This window comes from Tamandua tetradactyla, chromosome X, assembly GCF_023851605.1.
Source record: "Tamandua tetradactyla isolate mTamTet1 chromosome X, mTamTet1.pri, whole genome shotgun sequence".
Taxonomy (NCBI): domain Eukaryota; kingdom Metazoa; phylum Chordata; class Mammalia; order Pilosa; family Myrmecophagidae; genus Tamandua; species Tamandua tetradactyla.
The window spans coordinates 149,088,048-149,110,142 of NC_135353.1; the positions used below are offsets into that span (position 1 = coordinate 149,088,048).

At 52.4% G+C, this 22,095-nt stretch overlaps 2 protein-coding genes across 3 annotated transcripts in view; one reads left to right on the forward strand and one right to left on the reverse strand.

Annotated features, from left to right (window-relative positions):
• The first annotated feature begins 409 nt into the window (after positions 1-409).
• On the forward strand, positions 410-12,768 carry ARX (aristaless related homeobox). Its single transcript, XM_077145263.1, has 5 exons — positions 410-818; positions 2,576-3,434; positions 6,071-6,116; positions 8,966-9,294; positions 11,569-12,768. Exons 1-5 carry the CDS (start codon positions 623-625, stop codon positions 11,807-11,809), a joined length of 1,671 nt encoding a protein of 556 aa, XP_077001378.1. The 5' UTR covers positions 410-622; the 3' UTR covers positions 11,810-12,768.
• A 5,687-nt stretch (positions 12,769-18,455) lies between these two features.
• The window catches only part of POLA1 (DNA polymerase alpha 1, catalytic subunit), a 381,691-nt gene continuing 378,051 nt past the window's right edge, over positions 18,456-22,095 (reverse strand). The window contains exon 36 of one of the 2 annotated variants that reach the window (XM_077145414.1): positions 18,456-20,006. In XM_077145414.1, the coding sequence (XP_077001529.1) occupies positions 19,861-20,006 (146 nt within the window). In that variant the 3' untranslated portion in view covers positions 18,456-19,860. The remainder of the gene's footprint in view (positions 20,007-22,095) is intronic. The other variant, XM_077145413.1, reaches the window with a different exon arrangement.

Here is a 22,095-nt window from a genome sequence, read left to right on the forward strand (position 1 = left end):
TCCGAATCTGAGCCTCAAGGCCTCTCCTGCAGGCAACGAGGTCTTCCCGTTGGTGAAAAGGGCGCACGCCTCCCAGGTGGCACGCACAGGCCTGGCATTCGAATGCTCTAGAGCCTCGAGCCCACCCTAAAGTATTCAAGGAGGAGCTACAGGAAGGGGATGACGAACTTGGAAAGTTATTAGTTGAAAACAAGAAGAAAAAAAAGAAAACAAAACAAAATTGATGCTGGTGCGTGCCCGCTGCTCCCTCCCACCCCCTTTCTGGAATCCAGTCCGGGCTTTGCACTCCGCCCGAAGCCCAACGCAGCCCGGCCTCTGGCCAGAACCAATCAGAGAGCGCCTCTCAGCACGTGGAGGAGAGAGACTCCAGCGCTCTGCGCCCGCGGCTCACTACACTTGTTACCTCTTGTCCTGAGCGCCGAGAGGGCGAGCTCGCGCAGCGGGCAGGGCGGGAGCCGGCAGCCGGCAACCGAGGAAACAGAGAGGCACAAAGATCGCAATACTATCCGTTAAATACCAGCCGTCTAACCCCATCCCCCCAACACACACCCCTCCATCCCACGCGCCGCCGGGAGAGGCAGCCAGCAGCCGACTCTCTGCGTCCAGGGAAAAAGCCCCAACCATGAGCAATCAGTACCAGGAGGAGGGCTGCTCTGAGAGGCCCGAGTGCAAAAGTAAATCTCCAACTTTGCTCTCCTCCTACTGCATCGACAGCATTCTGGGCCGGAGGAGCCCGTGCAAGATGCGGCTGCTGGGAGCTGCGCAGAGCTTGCCCGCCCCGCTGGCCGGCCGCGCCGACCAGGAAAAGGCCGTGCAAGGTAAGGTACCGCCCGCCAGGCACCTGCAAAGGGCGCTGAGCATTGGTTTGAATGTTCGATATTGGATGTTTGGGAGTCTGGGGGCCTCAGGTTGTTAAGCTAGAGACGGAGGGAGGAGAGGGGACAACTCTGAGAGAGGCCTGGTGCCTCAGAGAGCGGTAAGCATCTCGTCAGGGGCTGTCTCTCCTTCCCTCTCCGTTGCCAGAAGCAGAGGCGCGCTTCGCTCCGCGGGGGCCTTAGGGTTTCTATGTTGGTCGTTAGGTCGTTTAAATGTCCCCTTTGATGGCTTTGGGTGTGCTCTGAAGAGAGGCGACAGATTAGAAATAGTAACATCAACTTGGTGAAGACAGGAAAGCCTGGTGATAGGGGGTCTCCAAGCAGGGTGAGCTTTGGCCTTTCCTCTTTGGAGGATTTTTTTATACGCGGTGGATTTGTGGGTTTTTTGTTTGTTTGTTTGTTTGTTTTTTCCGATTGTAGATTACTTGTGACCTTTTAAACCCCAGCTTTGCAGAAAGCATCTCCCTGGGATTCCCCAAATGTTCCTTATTATACTTGAAATGTATGAAATGTGAGGCTTCTGGGTGGCTATTTTTTCTCTGCTATGTTATTTTTTAAATAGAGTTGAGCCGTTGAAATGTTGCTTAAAAGGTCTGACTTTTTTCTAAAATTAAAAATTCCAGAGCAACTGTCCTTTTGCCGCGAACCTGTTACGCTCAACTTTAGCCTTGAGCTGGGTGCAGAGGTCTGGCAGGACAAGAATCGTTGGTTTCTTTTAAAATCCGACAACCAGCGGTCCAGCCTTAGCGCCACTTGGAAGAAAGGCGGGGACCGCGGAGAAGGGGCCATTCAAAATAAAACTGACTTTTCCCTTTTTAGCCACAGTGGCACCTGTGCCAGGCACTTCCTCGAAGGGAAGTAGCGGCCTGTGCCTGTTGCACCCCCTCTCCGCCCCCACCCTAGGCCTTTCCGAGCCTGTTTTCGCCAGGATGATTTTTCTTTCTTTCTTTTTTTTGCCTTTTTGTGCAGGGAGCCCCCAACCCCTCCCGCTGTGGGCTGTTGGAGAGCGGCTGGCGCTCTGGGCACCCGGCCGCTTCCCCCCGCCCCCCGCAGGGGTCGCCTGCGGGGCAGCGCCCCTCTCGCCAGCTGGGGCCCCTGCGGCGGAGCGGTGGGCAAAGGTCGCGCGAAAAGTTTTCCCAGTGGCAGTGGTTTTTGAAAAGTTGTCGAATGTTTTCAGATTCTCCCTTGTCCCGAAATTGGAAGGGAAAAAATGTGGGAAAGAGGGCAAGGGGAAAGAGAGGAAGAAGGAAGGAGAGGGGGTGGGGAGCGCACAAGAGAAGGGAAGGAAAGGGAAGAGAAGGGGGGAAGAGATGTGGAAAGTCTTGAAGAGAGAGAGGGGAGAGAAAAAAAAAGAGGGAACGCAAGAAAAAATAGAATAAAATAAAGGGAAGAGAGGCAAAGAAGAAAGGAAATAGAGGAGAGAGAGGGAGAAGGAAAGAAGGAAGGGAGGGAAGGTGAGAGAAGGGGGAAAGGAAATGAGCAAAGAAAAGAGAGGGAGCGAACAATATAAAGGAAAAGAACGAGCAAGAAAAGTGGGGAAGGAGGCGATGGGGTCGGAGTGGGGTGGCTCGGGGCAGCGCGTGGCGGCTCCGGGGCGCGGAGAGGGCAGTGACCGGCCGGCCCCGGGCAGAGACTCTGCCGCGGGCGGCTCAGGCGGGGCCCTTGGTCGGCTGCCGCTGACCGCTCTCCCTTGCCCGCAGGCTCCCCCAAGGGCAGCAGCGCCCCGTTCGAGGCAGAGCTGCACCTGCCGCCCAAGCTGCGGCGCCTGTACGGCCCGGGCGGGGGCCGCCTCCTCCAGGGTGCCGCGGCGGCAGCGGCGGCGGCGGCGGCGGCAGCGGCGGCGGCCACGGCCACTGCGGGCCCGCGGGGGGAGGCCCCTCCGCCGCCGCCACCAAGCGCGCGGCCCGGGGAGCGGCCGGACGGCGCGGGGGCCGCTGTGGCCGCCGCGGCCGCGGCCGCCGCGGCCTGGGACACGCTCAAGATCAGCCAGGCGCCTCAGGTGAGCATCAGCCGCAGCAAGTCGTACCGCGAGAACGGGGCGCCCTTCGTGCCGCCGCCGCCCGCGCTGGACGAGCTGGGCGGCCCGGGGGGCGCGGCGCACCCGGACGAGCGCCCCAGCGGCGCCCCGGCGGCAGTTGGCGGCGCGGGCGCCGAGGATGACGAGGAAGAGCTGCTGGAGGACGAGGAAGACGAGGACGAGGAAGAGGAGCTGCTGGAGGACGACGAAGAGGAGCTGCTGGAGGACGATGCCCGCGCGCTGCTTAAGGAGCCCCGGCGCTGCGCGGTGGCCGCCACCGGCGCCGTGGCCGCCGCCGCCGCCGCTGCCGCTGTGGCCGCCGAGGGCGGGGAGCTGTCGCCCAAGGAGGAGCTGCTGCTGCACCCGGAGGACGCTGAGGGCAAGGACGGCGAGGACAGCGTGTGCCTGTCTGCGGGCAGCGACTCGGAGGAGGGGCTGCTGAAGCGCAAACAGAGGCGCTACCGCACCACGTTCACCAGCTACCAGCTGGAGGAACTGGAGCGGGCCTTCCAGAAGACGCACTACCCAGACGTCTTCACCAGGTACGCGCGCAGGGTGGTCCCGACGGCAGCGGCCGAGGGCGCGGAAGGGTCCCGGAGAGGGAAGAGGGGCGGGCAGGAGCCAGGGCCTGGGGGCAAGGGACTTCGCTCGTGGACTCGGAAGAGGCGCGCCCCACCCCCCACCACCAACACACCCGCCCCTGCTTACCCAAACTGCCCATCCCCCATCCCCATCCCAGGCTTTAAGTTTAGACTGGGAAGATTCCTTTCTTTCCCTAGCCCTCTCCAATTTTTTTCTTTCTTTCAAATTCCAAGTTTTAGTTAGAGAGAAAAAGGAACAGCCTCTCCAAAGAGTGCCGAACGCGCCACCGTGGAGATGCACACACACACACACACACACACACACACACACACACACACGCACGCACGCACGCACGTTCCCGGGAGCTCGGACCGGGCCAGGCCCCAGGCGAGGCGCGAGAAACGCTGCCCGCGCTGGCCTCCGGGGCAGAGCAGCGGCTATTTTGGGCGGCTATGCTGCGCGCTCTCCACCCGCGCCGGGTGTCCCGGACTCTGCTGGGTATCAGTTACGCTTTCCTCAGTGAAGCTGGAGCCCGCGCCTGCGGACAAGGCTTTTAAAAGATTTCGGTCCTGTGGTTTGAGGACTCCTGAAATAGCCCGAGGAAGTCGGGACTTTGGGATTTGGTGTCTGTACACCTGAGGGGCAGCCCAGCCAGGGCCTTCTCCTCTCGGATCTGTTCTCTCCACTCCCAGCCCCTCCACCCCCCACCCCCCCATCACCACACACACATTAAACCCAGAGTGCGTTTAATGTAAACGGGTTTACAGGAGTAGACAATGATTGCTGGGTGCCTGGGCAGCAGTAGACCAAGCAGCTGGGGGCGTGGGGGGTGGGGAGGGATTTTCCTCTTTGAACGGGTGTCCAAGAAGCTGGGTGTTAGGCCTGGTCACGCTCCACTTCCCACTCGCCCCAGTTTTTCTGAGAAGGATGTGCCTGTGAGATGAATGAGAACCTGGGTCCCGGCTTATTCAGCCGACCTATGGCGCCCGCTCGGCTGGGGGCCTTCCTCTCTCACCCCAGGGCCGTGGTCTGGGCTCAGGCGAGGAGCCAGGGTTAGGGCAAACGTCCCCTATTTGGGAGGGAGAAAGGGGCGAGTGTCTGCAAGGCCCGGGCAGCTCCTTCGCAGGAGACGTGTGCAGCTTTTCAATGTGCGTTTTAGAAACGGAAAGCTGCGCGCTCCTTTGAACCGGAGAAGAAATCTCTGCCTAGGGCTCAGGAGACCCGAGCCAACTCCAAAGTGGTCTTGCAAATGCCAAACCCTCTCCTAACCAGAAGCAGAAAAGAATGGATTTAATATGGGGCGAGGGCCCTAAACTGGGTCATTCCTTGAGCTAAACTTAGTTCTCCCCTGTGTCACCCGGTCTCTTCCTTATCTTAAAAAAAGGGAAATCAAAAAAATCGGAGTGTGCTATCAAATAGCTATTTGGCCCACTGGGTTTTTGCATTTATCATAAATGAGTTGGTGTCAGTTGGTTTCCAATTCTGCCCTGTTTTAGTTTCTCCCGGGGCAACCAAAATAAATGAGGTGGAACAGCTCCTCTTCGGCCTCACCCCACATCATCTGGGCCCTGGGATTAGGGCCCCTTTGCACCCGCCCTGAGCCAGCCACGGGTGCCGGTTTCGATGTGCTCATCCTCGCTGTAGCAGAGGGTACCGCAAAGCGCTCAGGCGACCCGTTTCCCGGCCCTGATATTTCAGATGTAGACCGGGCCTGCCAGCAGCGCAGCCCCGGCTCCCAGGCTCGCGCAAACCTCCGCTCTTTCATATTAGCGAGGGGAGAGCCAATTATTCTCCGAGCGCTCATATTTTCGGTAAACAGGTCGTAAGCCGTTTTACAGCATCTTAATGGTTTCCTATTTGCCTTAATTGTCGCAGTAATAACCGCAATGACGGGGTAGGGTTTCAGCTAAATTGACTTCCCCTGAGATGGGCAGGGTTTGCAGTGGGCACTGGAGTCAGGAGGTGCGCAGAATTTTGTTTAATCGAAAAATTACCCCACTGAACTCTTAACAAGCTTAACATATCTCCAGAGGGTAATGGGGAGTGTGACCTAAGGGGGAGAGGGAGGGAGGAAGGCGGGGGAGAGTAAGATGGAGGGAAAGGCAGAGCGCTGGAAAGAGAGAAGAGGAGGGGGGAAGAGAATATTTTTAAAAGATAAAGGCAGAAAGAAATGAAGAAGGTGATTTTGTTTTTTAAATTGAGGGCTGAGATCTTCCCCCAGCTAATATTGGGACAAAACAGGTTATAAGCATTTGTGTGTGTGAGAGTGTGTGGTGCGTGCCTCGCTTATAAGAGAGAATCCGTGTGCCCAGTCTTGTAGACTTATAGACTCAAGAAGCGCCCCCTCCCCCGTGTAATACTTGAATCTGGTATATAATATAATATATTAAAGTATAAATAGCCTTGATCTGGCCACCTGTGGGTTTTGGGGTTTTCCACCAGATAGAAGGCATCCGAGGGTAAAGGGCCTAAGGGCCCCTGTGTTGGGGGTGGGGGCACGCAGCTGGGGAAGGTCCTTATAGAGGTGGGGAAGGTGGCTGCGAGGGGGCTGCTGGGGCTTGCAGTGACTTCCTGTCTGTGTGCTACTTTCTTATAGGGAGGAACTGGCCATGAGGCTGGACTTGACTGAAGCCCGAGTCCAGGTGAGCTGCACAGCAGAGAGGAAGGAAGGGAGGGGGGAGGGCTGCAGCAGACTGGGGGAGGGAGAGAGAGAGAGAGATGGATTCCTGGGTGGGGGTGGGGATGAGTGGGATGAGACCCCTTTGTAAAATGAAGAGAAGCAGAATCAGAAAAATAGAGCCAGGCACTCACGTGCAAAAAAAATAAGGTATTTTAAAAAATTAAGACTGTGCCTGGGTCAGCTTGGGAGGTGGCAGAGGAATTTTTCTGGGTTTGGGTGTCTAAGGAAGGACTCCAGGGTCAGAACAGGGGTTTCTAGGGTCTCAGAGACTGCATGCCATTCAGGAGCTCCCAGTCCCTCAGCCTTTAGAGGCAACAATCCACAGCCCGACTTCTCCCGATTGAAATAATGGGATGGAGCATGGATTTGGTTGTTAGACAAATCCGCTCAGCTCCAAGCAGGTATTTGGCTGCGATTAAGTCTCCAATCGGGCTTCATAAAAGCCCACTTAGTGCTAGAACAAACAGGGCCATTTGAAGGCAAAATGCTGTTTGATTTCCCCTCCGCCCGCACAAGGAGCTGGCTAATGCTATTTGATTTCCCATTTTTTATAGCAATGAGCCCACATTGATCTAATAGGGAGTGAGTGCAATGCTATTAAAGGTGTTTGCAGCCCCATACCAGAGTGCATTTCCGAACCCAGGCCTCATAACCAAAGAGACGATCAACACTGGGCAGCCCTGGTGGCCAACAGAAAACAGATGTCCCTGGGTTAGGAGCTGAGTGAATCACTTTACAGTCAAAATCAAGCGCTGATAAAGCACAATAAATTCCATATGGCTCATTTAATACACAACAGCTTCTTGCATTAGAGGGCTAATGATGAGGCCTGTCCCCTCCTTTTTGTTGACACATTTCTCCATTGTCAAACAGAGATGTGACAGCAACTCCGTATTTTCAGCTCAGGGGAACGAGTCGTGGGAAAGTTAAATAACTTTTAAAAAGAAAGAGGGCGCCCCCTCCCCTTCTCCTCTCCCCCTATTCACTAGAGAAGATGTAATTAAGTGAATATGAATTATTAGAGTCCTTTCGTTTACCTTTGGGGGGCCTCAGAGGTATTAATTCAATAATGAGGAATTGCAGGGGGACATCTTGATAATTGCAGTTGAGCTGGGAGAGAGGATCCGTCTGTGAAAGGTTTCCACGTTCTTTAAGGGCATTCTGCCTCCACTGGCCCCAGTTTCCAGCCCTTTACTCCTCTGACTGTATTCGAGGAGTGGCGGATATTCTTGTCTAGACAGATTTGGATACACAAAAGCTGCCCACCCAACTCGGTCCCATCTACAGTCTTACTTTTTCAGACCTCTGAATTCCACACTGGAGTATTTCTGCAATTCCCCGATAGATTACGTCAGGGCTATGGGGTGTTACGGATGGCCCCTTTTTAGCAGAATTTTTAAAAGTCAGCCGATTTGGATTGTTAGTTTGCTCTGCCCTAGGTGGCTGTTTAAAAGTCAAACCAAGCTTAGATGCTAGTGCTGGTAATGACGAACCCCCCTGGTGTACATTTGAAAGACACGAATGTCTTCTAAAATTAAAAATATATATTCCTCCCAGATAATTGACATTGTATATTTAATATAACTCTGCATAGCCCTGGAATTCATTCTTAATTTTTAGACTGGTGTGCAGGTATAAACCCAGCCCTAAAAATAATGCCTTCAGGGGAGCAGGAGCATATCTTCTCAGATGTGGGTGTGATGAGCAGGTCACATAAAAATAATTCCCTGCTGCCAGGGTTATTTTTAGATGATGGTAGCTGCCATGGTTTCAGGTAAAGGTCTCTACTAAAAAAACTGCTTTCTATTAACAATTAGGAAGATACCTTGTGCTGAAAACCTCCCCCAAGCCTAGAACTCTAAATTTAATTTAGTCTACATCCCTGAAAGGAAATAAAGGACCTGTTAGCTCTGAAGGTTTGAGAAGTCCACACGCATCCTGTACTCTCATCTTTATGTGCTGAGGTCTTGCTACATACCTGGTCCTTGCAGTCAGGGCTTTCCTGCATGGACACGGGCCTGCATAGAGCCCCTGCGGATAGCAGGCGGTGTACCCCATATTTCATTTCATGGAGAACTGACCTCCTAAAATGTATGTTTGCTTGCTAATTACTGCCAGCCTTGCTCCCTCCTTCCCACCCTCCCCAAGCCCCAGCACCCAGAATAGTGTTTGAAGATGTCCTGGAAAGAATAAATGAACTGCCTCCCCCTTCTCTTTTCAATACAGGGGTAGGGATTTTACCAGCTCTTGGGTAGACGTGAAAATAGCTGGTGTCATTCATCTCCCGGTGACTGCCCATTCCTGAGAGCCCTCATTGAAAGTGTGCCTTATCTTAGTCATCTTCCTAATGATCTTCATAGTACTCTTAGGAGTGAAGTTTTATTATCCCCATTTTACAGATTAGAAAACCGAGGTTCAGAGAGATTTAAGTGACCCGCTTAAAGCCGCACAGCAAGCAACTGGGAGCGCAGACATTTGAACGTTGATTTCCTGGTCCCCAAGCACCTTAAGGAAAGGTCCGCTTTTCTTAAACTTGGAAAGGAATCGGGCCAGTTGGAGTACCCACTGCGAAGGGCTTGCTTGTCCTGCGTTGCCCGCTGGCTTTAGGTTGGAGCCCTATTTCACCTTCCATTTGGCCCCAGATGTGTCCGAGAACAAATTCAGACCAGAGAGGGGCGAAGTGGGTGCGGACCAAGGTGGGAAGGAGGAGCGGCCCGCCGCCCGCAGGGCCAGGGGAGGGAGCGGGTGCGCGCCCGGAGCGCCGGGCCAGGCCAGGAGCCGCGCGGACCCCGGCTTTTCTCCGCCTTATAGGTCTGGTTCCAGAACCGCCGGGCCAAGTGGCGCAAGCGGGAGAAGGCGGGCGCGCAGACCCATCCCCCGGGGCTACCCTTTCCCGGGCCACTGTCGGCCACACACCCGCTCAGCCCTTACCTGGACGCCAGCCCTTTCCCGCCACACCACCCCGCGCTCGACTCGGCCTGGACGGCCGCCGCCGCTGCTGCCGCCGCCGCCTTCCCGAGCCTACCTCCACCCCCGGGCTCGGCCAGCTTGCCGCCCAGTGGGGCACCGCTGGGCCTGAGCACTTTCCTCGGAGCCGCCGTGTTCCGGCACCCGGCCTTCATCAGCCCGGCGTTTGGCAGGTAATGTGCGGCCTCGGGAAGTCTTTCCGTCTCTCAGGCACACACACCTAGGTTGGGGTTAGGGAGGAAGCAGGAGACAGGCAGGGGCCACACCTCTCTTTTCTCTTTGGCTTAATCTCAGCCACCTAGCCAAAGAAAATACTGTCTAATTTTGTTTAAAAAATGTGGGTCTTGAAGGGAATGACTTGGGAGTGAGCAGAAACGGGAGAGCAGAGACAGTAACAACTGTGATAACCAGTAGTGTTCCATGGAAGTTGCAAAAGTGCCATTTGAAGGCAGCAACAACACCCACCATAGGTGATATTCGGGTAAATGCATACAGGTGTGGGCCACAGAGCAGGGATGACTTTTGAAGTTTTGCGCAATTCCTTCCTCATGCCCCAAACCCTGGTAGCCTGAGAAACACAGCCCTGGTCCCCACAGGAGCCCTGGAGCCACGGGTCTTTGGGTGCAGGGAATTGTTTTTTCTTTCCCAGAATCTATCTTCTTTGTCACTCAAGTGACCCGCTGCCAACGATACTCCCATATGTGCAACTCCCGACCCCCACAGCGGCACAAGACAACGAAATAAAAGAAACAGCTCATCGTATATTATAACTCCCTTCCTTTAAATGAACATCGAATGATGAAATAAAAAGTCTGTATAATCACATAGACAAAGAAACAAAGGAGGGATGTATTAAGTTGGAAAGTGCAGTGAAAATAAAACTGAATGCAGCTTCAATGATCTCTCTTTGGGAGAACAAAGAAATAATAGATTCATCCAACTGCGCAGCCACTTAACAAAAATCATCTTAGAGAGTTTTTTTTAAAGACTCGAAGTAAAATTAGTTTCTTGTTACAAACCAATAAAATAAACAGCGAGCGTATCGAAGTGTAGTTCGTGACTCAGTTTACCTAAAGGAACCAGGGAATGTTACGCCCCCTCCGGGTCACATTTTATCATTACTCTGGAAAGAAATTTAAAGTCCTTGCAATTCCCCACCCCCACCCCGCTCCATTTTCCCCTCTGACAGGAGACTCATGAAATCCGGCAAACCACAGCTGGAGTACCTGGCGATTCCGAGAGGCAGGAGGAGGGGTGGGGTGGCACGTGGGGTGGAGGGTGAACTTGGGGAGGAGAGCAGGAGTCTCTCCACGATTAGAAATGGGCTCAAGTCTAATTCTGGAAACCTCAAGTTGGCCCTGCGGGGCCCTGGAGCCAGAGCCCCTGGGGGAGGCGGCCGGAAAAGCCCCGCGGGCCCGCGGAGGTGGCCGAGGGATGAGGGGTGGCTCGAGGTGGTAGCAGGTCTGCGGTGCGGTGCGGAGGGGGTGGGCGCGTCGCGCGGCGTAATTCCGGCACTGGCCGGAGGCGGCGGCGCTGGCGCGGGTCCCACGGCTGGGGATCGTCGTAGTGCGCCGTGCGCGGGGGTCGCGGATCGGGGGGCTCTCTGGAGCGATGAGGCCGCAGGGGCGCAGAAGTGGTGGGGAGAGGGTGTCGCCGTGCCGGGACTCGAAGCCGCGGGCGGGTCCTAGGCGTCCACCGAGCGGAAATCACCAGGCGAGTTCCCCCCACTCCAACCCCGCGTGCACCGGCCCGGCACCAGCGACGCAGCACGGCGCGGGAGGGCGGCCCTGGCAGCGCTCGTCTGCGGGAAGGCGGGCAAGCAAGGCCGGCTTTTCCAGGGCTAAGGGGACCTCGGGCGAGAAAGAGCCTCACAGAGGGTTCAAAGTCGGCAGCTTAGGTCTGAATCATTTTATATATATATAAATCCCATTTCCTCCCTATTTCTCTTTTTCACTCTCCCCTCCGGATCCTCTCTTCTCGTTTTTTTCTCTGTCTCCTCCACTTTCTGCACATTCTTTCCTCTCCACATTCTTTCCTGGCAAATTGTATTTCAGGCCAATTGGAGTCCCCGGCATTGGAATTCACCCCCTGTTAAGCGAATCCACAGAATCTGCGCAATCAGGTTCTGGGGTATTGCGCCACTGGGCCTCGCCTCCTCCCCAGCTCCGGCCCCTCCGGGAGTATCTGGCTCCTTGGTCTTTTTTCTCTTTTTTCTTCTTTCCCCCGCGGGCTCCCTGCCTTGGTAAAACCGGGTCTACGCGCTTGCAGCCTTCCGCCCGCACCCCCGCCTACTCCCCAGGGCGCAGCCCCCTCGGGGCCTATGTTCCCGCGCCCCTGGAGGACGGGCCCCTCTGCGCCGCAGGTCCCGTGAGAGGCCACGGGAAACGCTGCCCGCGCGCCGCGCTCAACTCCCGAGGCCGTGACCGCGCTGTTTGCTCTCCCCGCAGGCTCTTTTCCACCATGGCCCCCCTGACCAGCGCGTCGACCGCGGCCGCGCTCCTGAGACAGCCCACGCCGGCCGTGGAGGGCGCGGTGGCGTCGGGCGCGCTGGCCGACCCGGCCACGGCGGCCGCAGACAGACGCGCGTCGAGCATAGCCGCGCTGAGGCTCAAGGCCAAGGAGCACGCCGCGCAGCTCACGCAGCTCAACATCCTGCCGGGCACCAGCACGGGCAAGGAGGTGTGCTAAAGGCCGCCCCCGACCCCCGCGCCGCGGGCGCGCCCCGAAAGGTCACCTCACTCAGCACCACTCAAGACCAAATGGAAACAGAGGACCAGCGCACTCCCGAGAGAGCCGGCACTGAGAGAGCGCAGCCACCTTCGCAGCAGCCTGGACGCGGACAAGGCAGCCCTCGGCGCTACCGGACGTGGCACCTCCTCGTCTGGCTGTCCATCCGCCTATGCCACTGCCCCTGCCCCTTCCACCTCGCTCCAACTCGAACGTCCACGCTCCCGCTCTCACTGTACTGAAAACATTGGGGAGGTCTTCTCCCTAAGACGCCTGGTATTGAAGTTAAAAAAAAAATTCAAAAGCCCAACCTCTCTTACTCCTGACACCTTCCGCACCCGCACCCCCCCCCCCCCGTCCACCCCCGTTAGCTTTTTTCTTTTCTTTTCTTTTCTTAAATAGCATTTTGGCGCTCTAAGTTCATCTCCCCAGCGCGGGCCCGGCGCGAAGCCTGGGCCAGGAAAGCGAGTCTGTAAGATAGCTAACAGTGCACTTAAAGGAAAAGGGGCGTCTTGTTCTTGTTCTCTTCTTTATCATACACCAACCAAGGTTTTTATATCAAACCAAAGGGAAATACTCTGCTAGAATATGGACTGTTGAAGTCACCAAACTGTGATTATTGATTCTGTACATACCATTGTTATTAAAAAAAAAAAAAAAAGAACAGAGCTTTGTATATTTGAAATGTTATAACGCAATTGCACTCAGCGTGGTATGGTAAAAGTTTGTCCTCCTGTAGATTCTTACTGTGTTGTAGATACGGTAGGGTTCCCTAGACAAATATTTATGTACTCAAGCCCTTTATTTAACTTATTAACTGTAGAGGCTTCCGAATCCTTCAAGACAAAGGCAATGGTACAGTACTTTTGTGTAATGTGTACTTGTTATCACTTTTCCTTGCTATCTAGTGGAGAAGTGTCACGCTCAAAATAAAAAAAAAATTATATGTTTAACAAAAGGAAGTGTGAATGCTCCATGCAGGCGCTCAGGGAACAGCGGAAGGGGGCCCCCAGGGGCCAGGGGCGGGCTCCGGGCGCCACGACTCTCTCGGGGTTATCTACACGCGCCTTCCCCTGGCAGAGGCCCCTGGTTTGAATCCGAGCCTCAAAGGGGTCCGGGTTTTCTACCAAGGTTAAGCACGCCGCCGCGGTGCCTTCCACGCGCATCTCGCCCCCCCCCCCGGGTCCCGTAAGTGCGGGAGCCAGGGGTCCTGGGCCACTGAGGTGTGTGTGGGGGCGCGGGGGGTTCGAAGGCGGATGGGTTGGTAGGTGGTGTTGATGGTGGAGTCAGAAAACTGGAGCGAGCGGCAGTCTTGGCTCTGAAGGCGAAGGAAGCTGTTCGTGGGAAGCGCCACGTAGGGAGGAAGCGCGCAGTCCGAGATGACAGGTAATGGCGAGAGCGAGAAGCCCTTGAGTTCGCTTCCGAGGGGGCGGGCTCCACGGTACACTCGCGGGGAGGAGGGAGGGTGTGCCTGCGCGCGCGCGCGAGGGTTAGAGAGAGAGAGAGAGGGAGAGAAAAGAACGTAGGAACAGTGATAGAAAGGCAGCGAGGGGTATCCAAGTGGCAGATCTTAACTCGACAAATGTCATTACATCACTTATCCAGGCATTGGGGAATGTATACATTTTTAAAAATATATAAACAACTCCGGTTTCCTGAGGAGAACCAAGCAGATTTGCAATCTGTAACCCCCTCCCCCTGGCGGGAAACGTTAACTCTTCCTCCCCAGGGGCCTGCCTGCACCCCTCCGAGTGACCGCTCGGGGGGAAGCCCGCCCGAGGGGGCTGGGTCTCGCCAACGCTCCCAGGGTGATGGGAAAGGGAAGAGAAGCTTAATTAGTTTCAATTTGCAGTAATTAGCGCGCCGGACCTTTGGGGAGAGGGGCAAGCCGGGGAGGGGGGAAGTGGGAGGGAGCGGTGGCTGCGTGACTACCCGCCGCCCTGCCACGCCGGCGTCCAGTCTGCAGCCGCCGGGGGGCGCGAGCGCTCGGGGCTCCGCGCGTGTTCTCAGGCCGTGCCCAGGAGAAGTGGCCCCGGCGGGTTTCCCCGCGGCCCCGGGCAGGGTTGCGGGGTCGAGAAGAGGTCAGCGACACACCAGGCGCCGCGCCCGCCGGGGAGGGCGGTGTGTGGCGACCCCACTCCGCAGCTGCTGCGCTCCAGCCCGGCGGCCTGGGCTCGCCGACCCGCCCCGAGCGTCGACAGGGCTTCCGCGCAAAGGCTGCTCTCAGCCGGGTGGGCATCACCACGCGGCCCAGCCCTGGCCTCGCTCCCGCGGCGCTCCCAGCAGGGGCCCGGCCTGGGGCGTGGGGAGCGGGCCGCCGACTACCTCTCCTCGGCCCCTCCCAACACACGCCCCTTTCCTGGGAACCCCGACGTCCTGAGTGCCTCAAACCCCCAGACTACACAGGGCCTCCCGGGGCGAAGGCCGCTTTCCTGGGGTGGGTAGGAACGTTCGGGAGTTTGAGGAGAGGACAGAGGGGTGTAAGAGGAGCCTGAGGGGAAGAACTTTCTTTTTTTTAATTTGGTGGTCAATATCGAATTTCCGTAGATTTTGGCTTTTTGTTTAGGTAGAGGTAAGACTTTTTTTTTTTCCTTTTCCCTCTAGGCTGCCAGTTGGATGGTATACGAGAAACAGTACCATTCTTCCTGTTAATGAACTCTTTTTTAAGTCATTTTTTCTCATTTGACCCTTCCATGGAGCAGAAGCAAATTGCGTGAAATTACCTCCAAGGATTACATTTATTCCTGGCCAATGAGAACCCCTCGCCTTGTTTTACAAACTCTTAATCCTGTGTCATTCTGATGCCGCAAACAAGACCGGTCCTGGGCCTCCTATTCTTTCAACTTTCCCCAGCTGGAGGGACCTCATTCTGCACTTAATATTCCCCATAAATATCACACGCTAAAGACCCCCTGACTTCCAGCAAGTCCACATTAAACATGTGACATGTCACGCATGACAAACTCTGAGTATCTTTTCAAAGCAGCATTAAAAGCAAAGAAACCAATTTTCTTCTCCTTCCAAACCTCCCCAAGTGCTGAATGATGGGGATTGGAAAGAGCCACTGGAGCGTACTTAGGGGGATTTTATGAGATTTTCCAGAATGATTTAATCTTATTGTGAGCATTATTAATGAATGGCAACCCAATTTGGCCCCAATATCTGGGAACGCAGTCACAATGCTGGGAGCGGCTGACCAACACCCCCCCCCAACCCCCAACCTTAAGCAAACCTCCTCCACGATGGCAGAGGACATACGGAGCCAGGGGAGTTCAGGAGAGCCCAATTCAGGGCATGGCTGTCTCCTGTCACACCCAAGGCGGAATGTTCCACCACCTGCTTTCCCAGGGCCACCCCCACAGCATTTTGGGATGAGAGGTGCTGGAGAGCCCCGGTATGGGCCTCTGCAGGAAGGTGAAGGGAATGGGTAGGCTAATTTACTACATTTTCAGACAGGTTAGCCAGATCTGGAGGAGGCCACGAAAGACAAGAAGGGAAGAGTTGGCGTATAATCAGAAAGCGCCCCTAAGTGTTCTTCTGTGATCAACTCCCTGTGGCATGGATTGTGGACAGTGGTTAGGGTAGACATCTTGGGTATGCGGTGAGGAAAGTAGAAAGTGGATGAATTAGGGAGAGCGACCATTGAGGGGAAGGTTTGAGATGCTTTGGGACTTGAAATTTGGCCCCAGCATTGGATCCGAGCAGTTTTTCCCTGTCTCCATTTCTTCTACTACCACCACCCTCTCAATTGGGGCAAACAATTGAGTATTGCTGTTTTTTATTTACAATTCCAAGACAAGGCACATGTAGCTCTTTTTAGTATTGTTTTGAGTGCACAGATCTTACTAGAATGGAAAAACGGGTTGATGTTAGAGGAAAGGAAATTATATAAGGGTTAGGCCAACTTGCTTTTAGAGAGAAAAAAAATGTGTAAGTGAGCATGTGTGTATGTGTATACACAAAAGTGAGTGTGTCTGAGTGAAGGGGGCCTTAAATGGGGCCTAAAAGTGGTATTTTGGAACAGAGTTCCCCGGAGCAAATGCATATTTAACTGACGGTGGCAACCTGGCTGGGGGGTGGGGAGAAGAAAACCTGCTACCTGAAGAGGGGGAAGCATTTTTCAAAGGAAAAAGTCGTGTTGTCCCTGGACGTGATTAACAGTCCAGTTTGAAGTATACATTTTTTCCTTTAAAGAAAAGGGAGCGATTGCCAGTTATACATTAAGAAATGCCATTCACTCATTTTTATTCATTCTCCGGAAATCTTCGTAAAAGCCTGAATCATACTTCTACAAGCAGCAATTTTGTTAATCCAGGGGGTTATTACTCTGGGCCCTTATTAGGTTCTACACCACTGCCAAGCAATCCTATAACCCTCTCAAAAGAAGTTTACCTCCCTGTTATAAAACCAGTAGTGGTATTTATACTGTGCAATAATTAGTGTATTACTTGAATCCACTAACACGTTCATTTTATCTCTGCACAAAACCTCTAGTCTGCTTATAGAAAGCTTGTGCCTCCTTTGGTGCTGTTAAAGTGGTGAAAGAGTGAATTGAAGGCTGGTTGCACTTTCTCCTTTTGCCTCGCCTTAATTCCCATCTCTTTTTGCTCTCATCCAATTAGCACAGTGTATTAAGCGGTTTATCATCTCATAGTCAGCTATTGAGAGAAACAAGGCGAGCACTTTGCAATAGAACCTGCGCTCCTTTGACACCCTCAGGTACTTACATATTCCACTGCGCTATGAATAATAGAGGAAGAATGGAGCGCTAATTCCCTCATCAAAGAATGCCTTGTCTGCTGCTTTGCTCAACAACACCATTCTGATCAAAAGAAAAGCAATAAAGCTTAGCATAACAAAACGAAACCTACTTATTAGCTTAGTGGTTAAATTAATGCAGAGCCGCTGCTATTCAAAACCAAGGTTTGAAAACAGCCTCCAACAACCTGATAATGCTGCCTTGGGGATGAAGGAATTTTAATCTGAAATTTGAGGCTGGCTCAGATGAGTTAATCTATTAAACTGCTATAAGGAAGCTCCACCGCAAACCGTTCAATTAAGAAATATTTAGGTGAGCGGTCGGAGAGAGAGGGAGAGGGAAAAAAAGCGGCTTCAAATTTGGACAGGCGCATTGAATGGAGGGGTCGGGGGATTCGGGCAAGAAGGTCCGGGGCTTGGTTTGCTTTTTCATAAAACCCTGACGCAGATAAGGGTGTCTGTTTCTGGAGTTTCCTCATCTTTGAATCTTCTCCCAAACGAGTGTGTGTGTGCTGGGGGGAAAGAGGTGGTAGGTGGTGAGGGACAGTGAATTCGTTCCCTTTTATCATCTTCTCCCAAACTCCAATCTCTGGACTCTGATTAGCCCCCACATCTTGGGCAACAGTCATGAGTTTACCTCCATCTGTTTTCTGGCAAATTAGAATCTTATCGAGCATACTCTTTGAATTGAAGGTTAGCAAATTGTATCCAAGATAAATATGCGCCCTGCTGTAGGCCAGACCCTAGTTGCTAAATTAAACAGAGACAATACCCTTTCAGAGGCACGGTTCTTTTGAGGGTGCCTTTGCCACCTGGCCCAGATTAAGTCTAGCCTAGAGGTTTTGTCTGGCCCACAAGGTGTTTACAATTCTATTTTAAAAATTAGTTGCCAATGTTTTGAAATAAAGAAGCTTTATGGACTATCTGGATTCCTGGATCCCATCTCTTGAAAAACAGGATTACTTGGCCACACTGGGCTCTGTCCCTCTGGGCATCACTGAAGTTCTGCTGCCCTCTTTAGACAGCCCCTGCCACTCTCCAGTATGAACTGGGCTGGCTTCAGCCATTCACTTTGAGCATTTCTGCTTACAACCCGGGAGCCTCTGGACACTCATGGGTAGGCTTCTCCCTTACACAGAAGTGGGGAGCATTTCCACACCCATTCTACCCAGTGTGTTATCAACCAAGAAAAATCAAATAGAAACCTTCTTAGAGAAAGGGGTCTGTGTGATATTCCAACCTTCCAACAGAGATCCACTGGAGTTCTTAACCATACTTGCAGTTTCAACTTTCAAAAAAATTCTGGACTCCTAAGGAGGCTCCCAGACAAGCCTCCTTAACTAACCTGGAGTTACAGATCAGAACAAGAAAACATCAATTGCTGCATTAGCTCCTTTGCAGGAGCTGCACTAAGAAATACCTGTATGCATTTCTATATAAATGGTTCCTGCCCTCAAGACGATTGCAATTTAGACGCAGAGACAAAAAACAAAACAAAACAAAACAAAAAAAACCAGTGAGGAGTTATTTGCATCTAATGAAATTTCTTTATGTCCAAATTCAGGATAATTCTCCATTTATACATCCGAGTTTTAGAAGTGACTTGGGGATGCTCCAACTTCTGACAGGCTATAGAATACTTGATAACTGATTAACTGACAGGGCCCTAAACAAAGTGTTTCTTACTCAGAACCAGTATGTAAAAGAAAGAGGAGAAAGGAGTGGTAAGAGCCTAGAAGAGAGAGGGCAAGGGAGAGAAAAGAGAAGGCAAAGCAAGATGAAAGTAGGCTCAAAGGCCACTGCTTTAACAAGCTTTCCTCCACTAGGGTCTCTGCATGGTGACCTTTCGTTCTTGTAGGGTGCCCTTCTCCCTGGAGCTACCAGCTTTGCTCTTCGGAAAGAGACACCATTGGGCTCTTGGCTGTACAAGTGAGCAAAAGTATAAGGAAGCACGTTTCATCTCTTAAAGGACCCACAGTCCACAGAAATTCTCCCAAACGCTACTCAGAACATTTGGAAATAAATCATGCTGAGTACCTCTGAGCTGGGTTTTAATGGGGGTGGCTAGGAAAGAAGCAGGGCTGAGGTTTGGGGAAGGGCATCGCCTTGCTGTCTCCATTACTCCTTGCTGCCACCTCCAGTCAATGCTTTGCACCTGATAAGAACCGCAACTGGTTTCCCTTTAGCAACCTTTATTCTTAAGTCAAAAGCACAAAATATTTTTCTTTTATAAAAACACACAGGTACATATTTTAAAATAAAGCATTGTTGTACAGAGGAAGATATATTTTGTTAGTATCATCTTATCAATAATGTAAGAAAGATAGCTATATCGAAATACATTTTGCTCTGGCAAAGAGGGCACCATTCTAAAGAAATAAGAACAGTGCAGAGGCTAATTAACCATCCCCTCCAGCCCACACAGTTTTTCTGAATACAACAGAGACACAGTGATCCTTGCCCCAATTTCTGTACATCTTTAATGAGTTGTTAGGCTATCAAATTATTTTAAAAGTGCTTTCTTGTTGTATAAACCTTTACCTCAACTTCCTATTTAAGGAAAAAAAAAAGGAATATGAGTGTAAAACACCTGCTCAGTGTGTGTGTGTGTTGGACTTTGGAGCAACTCAATAAACAAGTAAGCTCTGTTTAATCTATTTAGTAAGTGCAAAGCCTGTAAATCTCCCCCCTCCGCCATCTATATAAAAGATAAGACTGAAAAGGACAGCCACTCCAGAGCAAGCCAGCTGGGGAGGCATTTGGGTTTATACCGGGTTTAATTGGCATGTTTAAAAGGCAAAATGTTAACGCTCCTACTAGGCTCCACCAATCTCTCTTTCTGGGAGTACCTGTTAAATACTCGGGAACAAAGCGCGAGGTCACTTACTTACATTCCGGCCACTCTCCAGTATCAATTTCCCTTCCCTCCCAGACTCCACCCCTAGAAATCAGTCCAAAATAGGAAGAAGGCAGGTCTTCAGGGACTTTGGAAAGGGTTTATGGGGTCGGGTTTCAAAGCAGTATATTATAATACGAAAGGTTGTTTTATTTTCTCTGATGCTTGGTACATTAAATATTTTTGCAAACTGGCTGTCCCCCCCGCCCCCCCTTCAATACTCCTCCCTCCTTCCACCCCAATCCACATCTGCAGAGGAATGAAACAGTCCCAGAGGAAAGGAGGATGTGGTAAAGTAGCTAGGGTCACAGTGGTGGTGCTCTTAAGCTAGCTCTCCTCGTTCACTTCCGGGACTCCCCTAGCACTTCACAGCGCAATTAGCGAAGAGTTTGCTGAGGTTCACTTCGGAGTAGCCACTTCGGGACAAGAATTGCTCTGCTGTATTCTTGAGCTTTCTGTAGTCTTGAAGAACTTTGGTGGTAATATACTGCCTCTTCAATTTTTCTAAAGGAAAAAATAAAAGGATTAAAAATCATGGACATAACGTCTTTAAAGAAAATTACATATCCCTCAAGCACTAGAGAAAGGGATGAGGATTCTGTTTGCAGTTCCACATCTCTACGGACTTTTACCTTCCTATTTCTAGCCTACCCTGAGGCCAGTCCAAACCAGTCCCTTCCTGAGATTCCTCTGTGGAAGCCTTTCTTCCTCTCCCACCTCCCTGACTGCCCACCACTTCTCAGCACCTTGCTGAGTCAGTGCCCCGGGGGACAAGGCCATCCTCTAGGGTGCAAACGGCAGGTGCACACCCATGTGCAGCAGACAAGGTGAACCCACTGGCAGCAGCCCTTCCACAGCTCCTTTGAGCACATGTATGCAATTTCACGCAAGGTATGAATGTGGCACGAAATATCTGGTCCCAAAGGCAGCTTTGTCCCCTAGTTCCCCCTAGCCCAAATTTCTTAGATTAGCTGGGCCCAGTCAGCTTCTGCTGGCGTCTGGCCTGCTTCCCTTTGCTACAAGACCTCGTTTGCTGGAGAACACCTGTCTACTGGCAAGCTTTCTTTTTCCATCTTTGTCCATATCCTGTACCTGTGTACTTAACTGCCCCTCCCTCTGCTTTCAGTCCCTTCCACCTGTCCATCCCTGGCCTTCCTGTTTGAAAAGGACACTACCAGCCAGAGAAAAGATCCTCACTTCCCTTCCCTCGAGCCTGCTCTCTGTACACTTTTTTCTTTTAAAGGAGGGGTAGGGCTGCATCACCCAGGCCTGTCCTCTTGGGGAAGAGGGTGATGATCCCCCAGAGAGCCAACTCTGCTTAGGATGGCTAAGATGACACAGTTTTTACTCAAAACTACTTGGGAACCCTGTGAAATCAGTTTGGAGAGGCCCACTTTTTTTTTTCTTTTTTAAATCCCCAGTTTATGGACAAGTTAAGTCACTTGCCCAAGATCGCATATCTAGTAACAGGTGTAGAAATGCAAACCTAGAGAGCCTGAAAACAGAGCCCACAACTGACAAGAGGGCCACTTTTACAGCTCCCTCTCTCCCACCCGGTGCCACTGCTCTCAGATACAGACAGGCAGGGAAACCAGACCAGGAGGACCCCAGAAATAGACTGTTCCTGAGGGTTACAGATGCTGGCCGCTGCCAAGGTGCCTGGGGGGGGGGGGGGGGGGGGCGGTGAGGCTGCCCAGCACCGAATAGGAAAGGACCGAGAAGGAAACACAGAATGGAGTGTGGCGAGGAGGCACATCAATCAGAGAAAGAAAACCTCCACTGAAACAACAGGAAGACTGAAATCCACAAAACACCCGGAAAACTTAAAAATCGGTCTCAAGATTTTTTTTTTCCTTAGCTACACATTCACATCTGTTCTCCACAACCTTTTCTAAATTACATGAATTGCCTTTCAAACAACAACAAAAAGTTCTGCAGAGAGATTTAAATGCCCAAAGTGGTGTGTAAGTGTGTGTGTGTGTGTGGGGGGGGTGATGAATCGTTAACGGACTATAGAAAGACAATTTGAAAGTTCTAATTATCTGAGTCTGGGAATACGCAACAATGGCCCCAACCAGCGTGGGCTGCCTCCCCGCAGGCCAGAGCCACAGGCCAGCCACACGGTGCATGTGAATGACACAAATGCATCTGATGACTGGGGAGAGTGCATTTCAGGAGCTGCAGTAATACAGAGCAGGGGAGGAAGAGAGGACACAGCTCCTGATGTGTTTACCTCCTCTGCTGATGGGATATCGACTTTTCCCACCAGGTTGGTTAGAAAGGGGACTATTTACGCTGCCACACAGCAGAGTCAGAATGACAACCAGCATCACTGGGTGCTCTGCTTCGTAAAAGACAACTGTGACTGCCAGCATATCCCATAGCCGGTCAATACGGCCCAGGCAAGTTAGAGATGCAGATAAAAGCTCACACTTCCTTCCCCAACGAAAGTTTAATCAATACCATATGGAAGGTCTTCTAGGAAAGAGCTGGGGAGCTTGTCACAGGCTGTGTGGGAGGTGGACGCTGGGGGAGGAGAGGAGTCAGTCACCCCTTCTTCATGGCTTTTCTCTTCCCTTCTAGGCACCTAGGC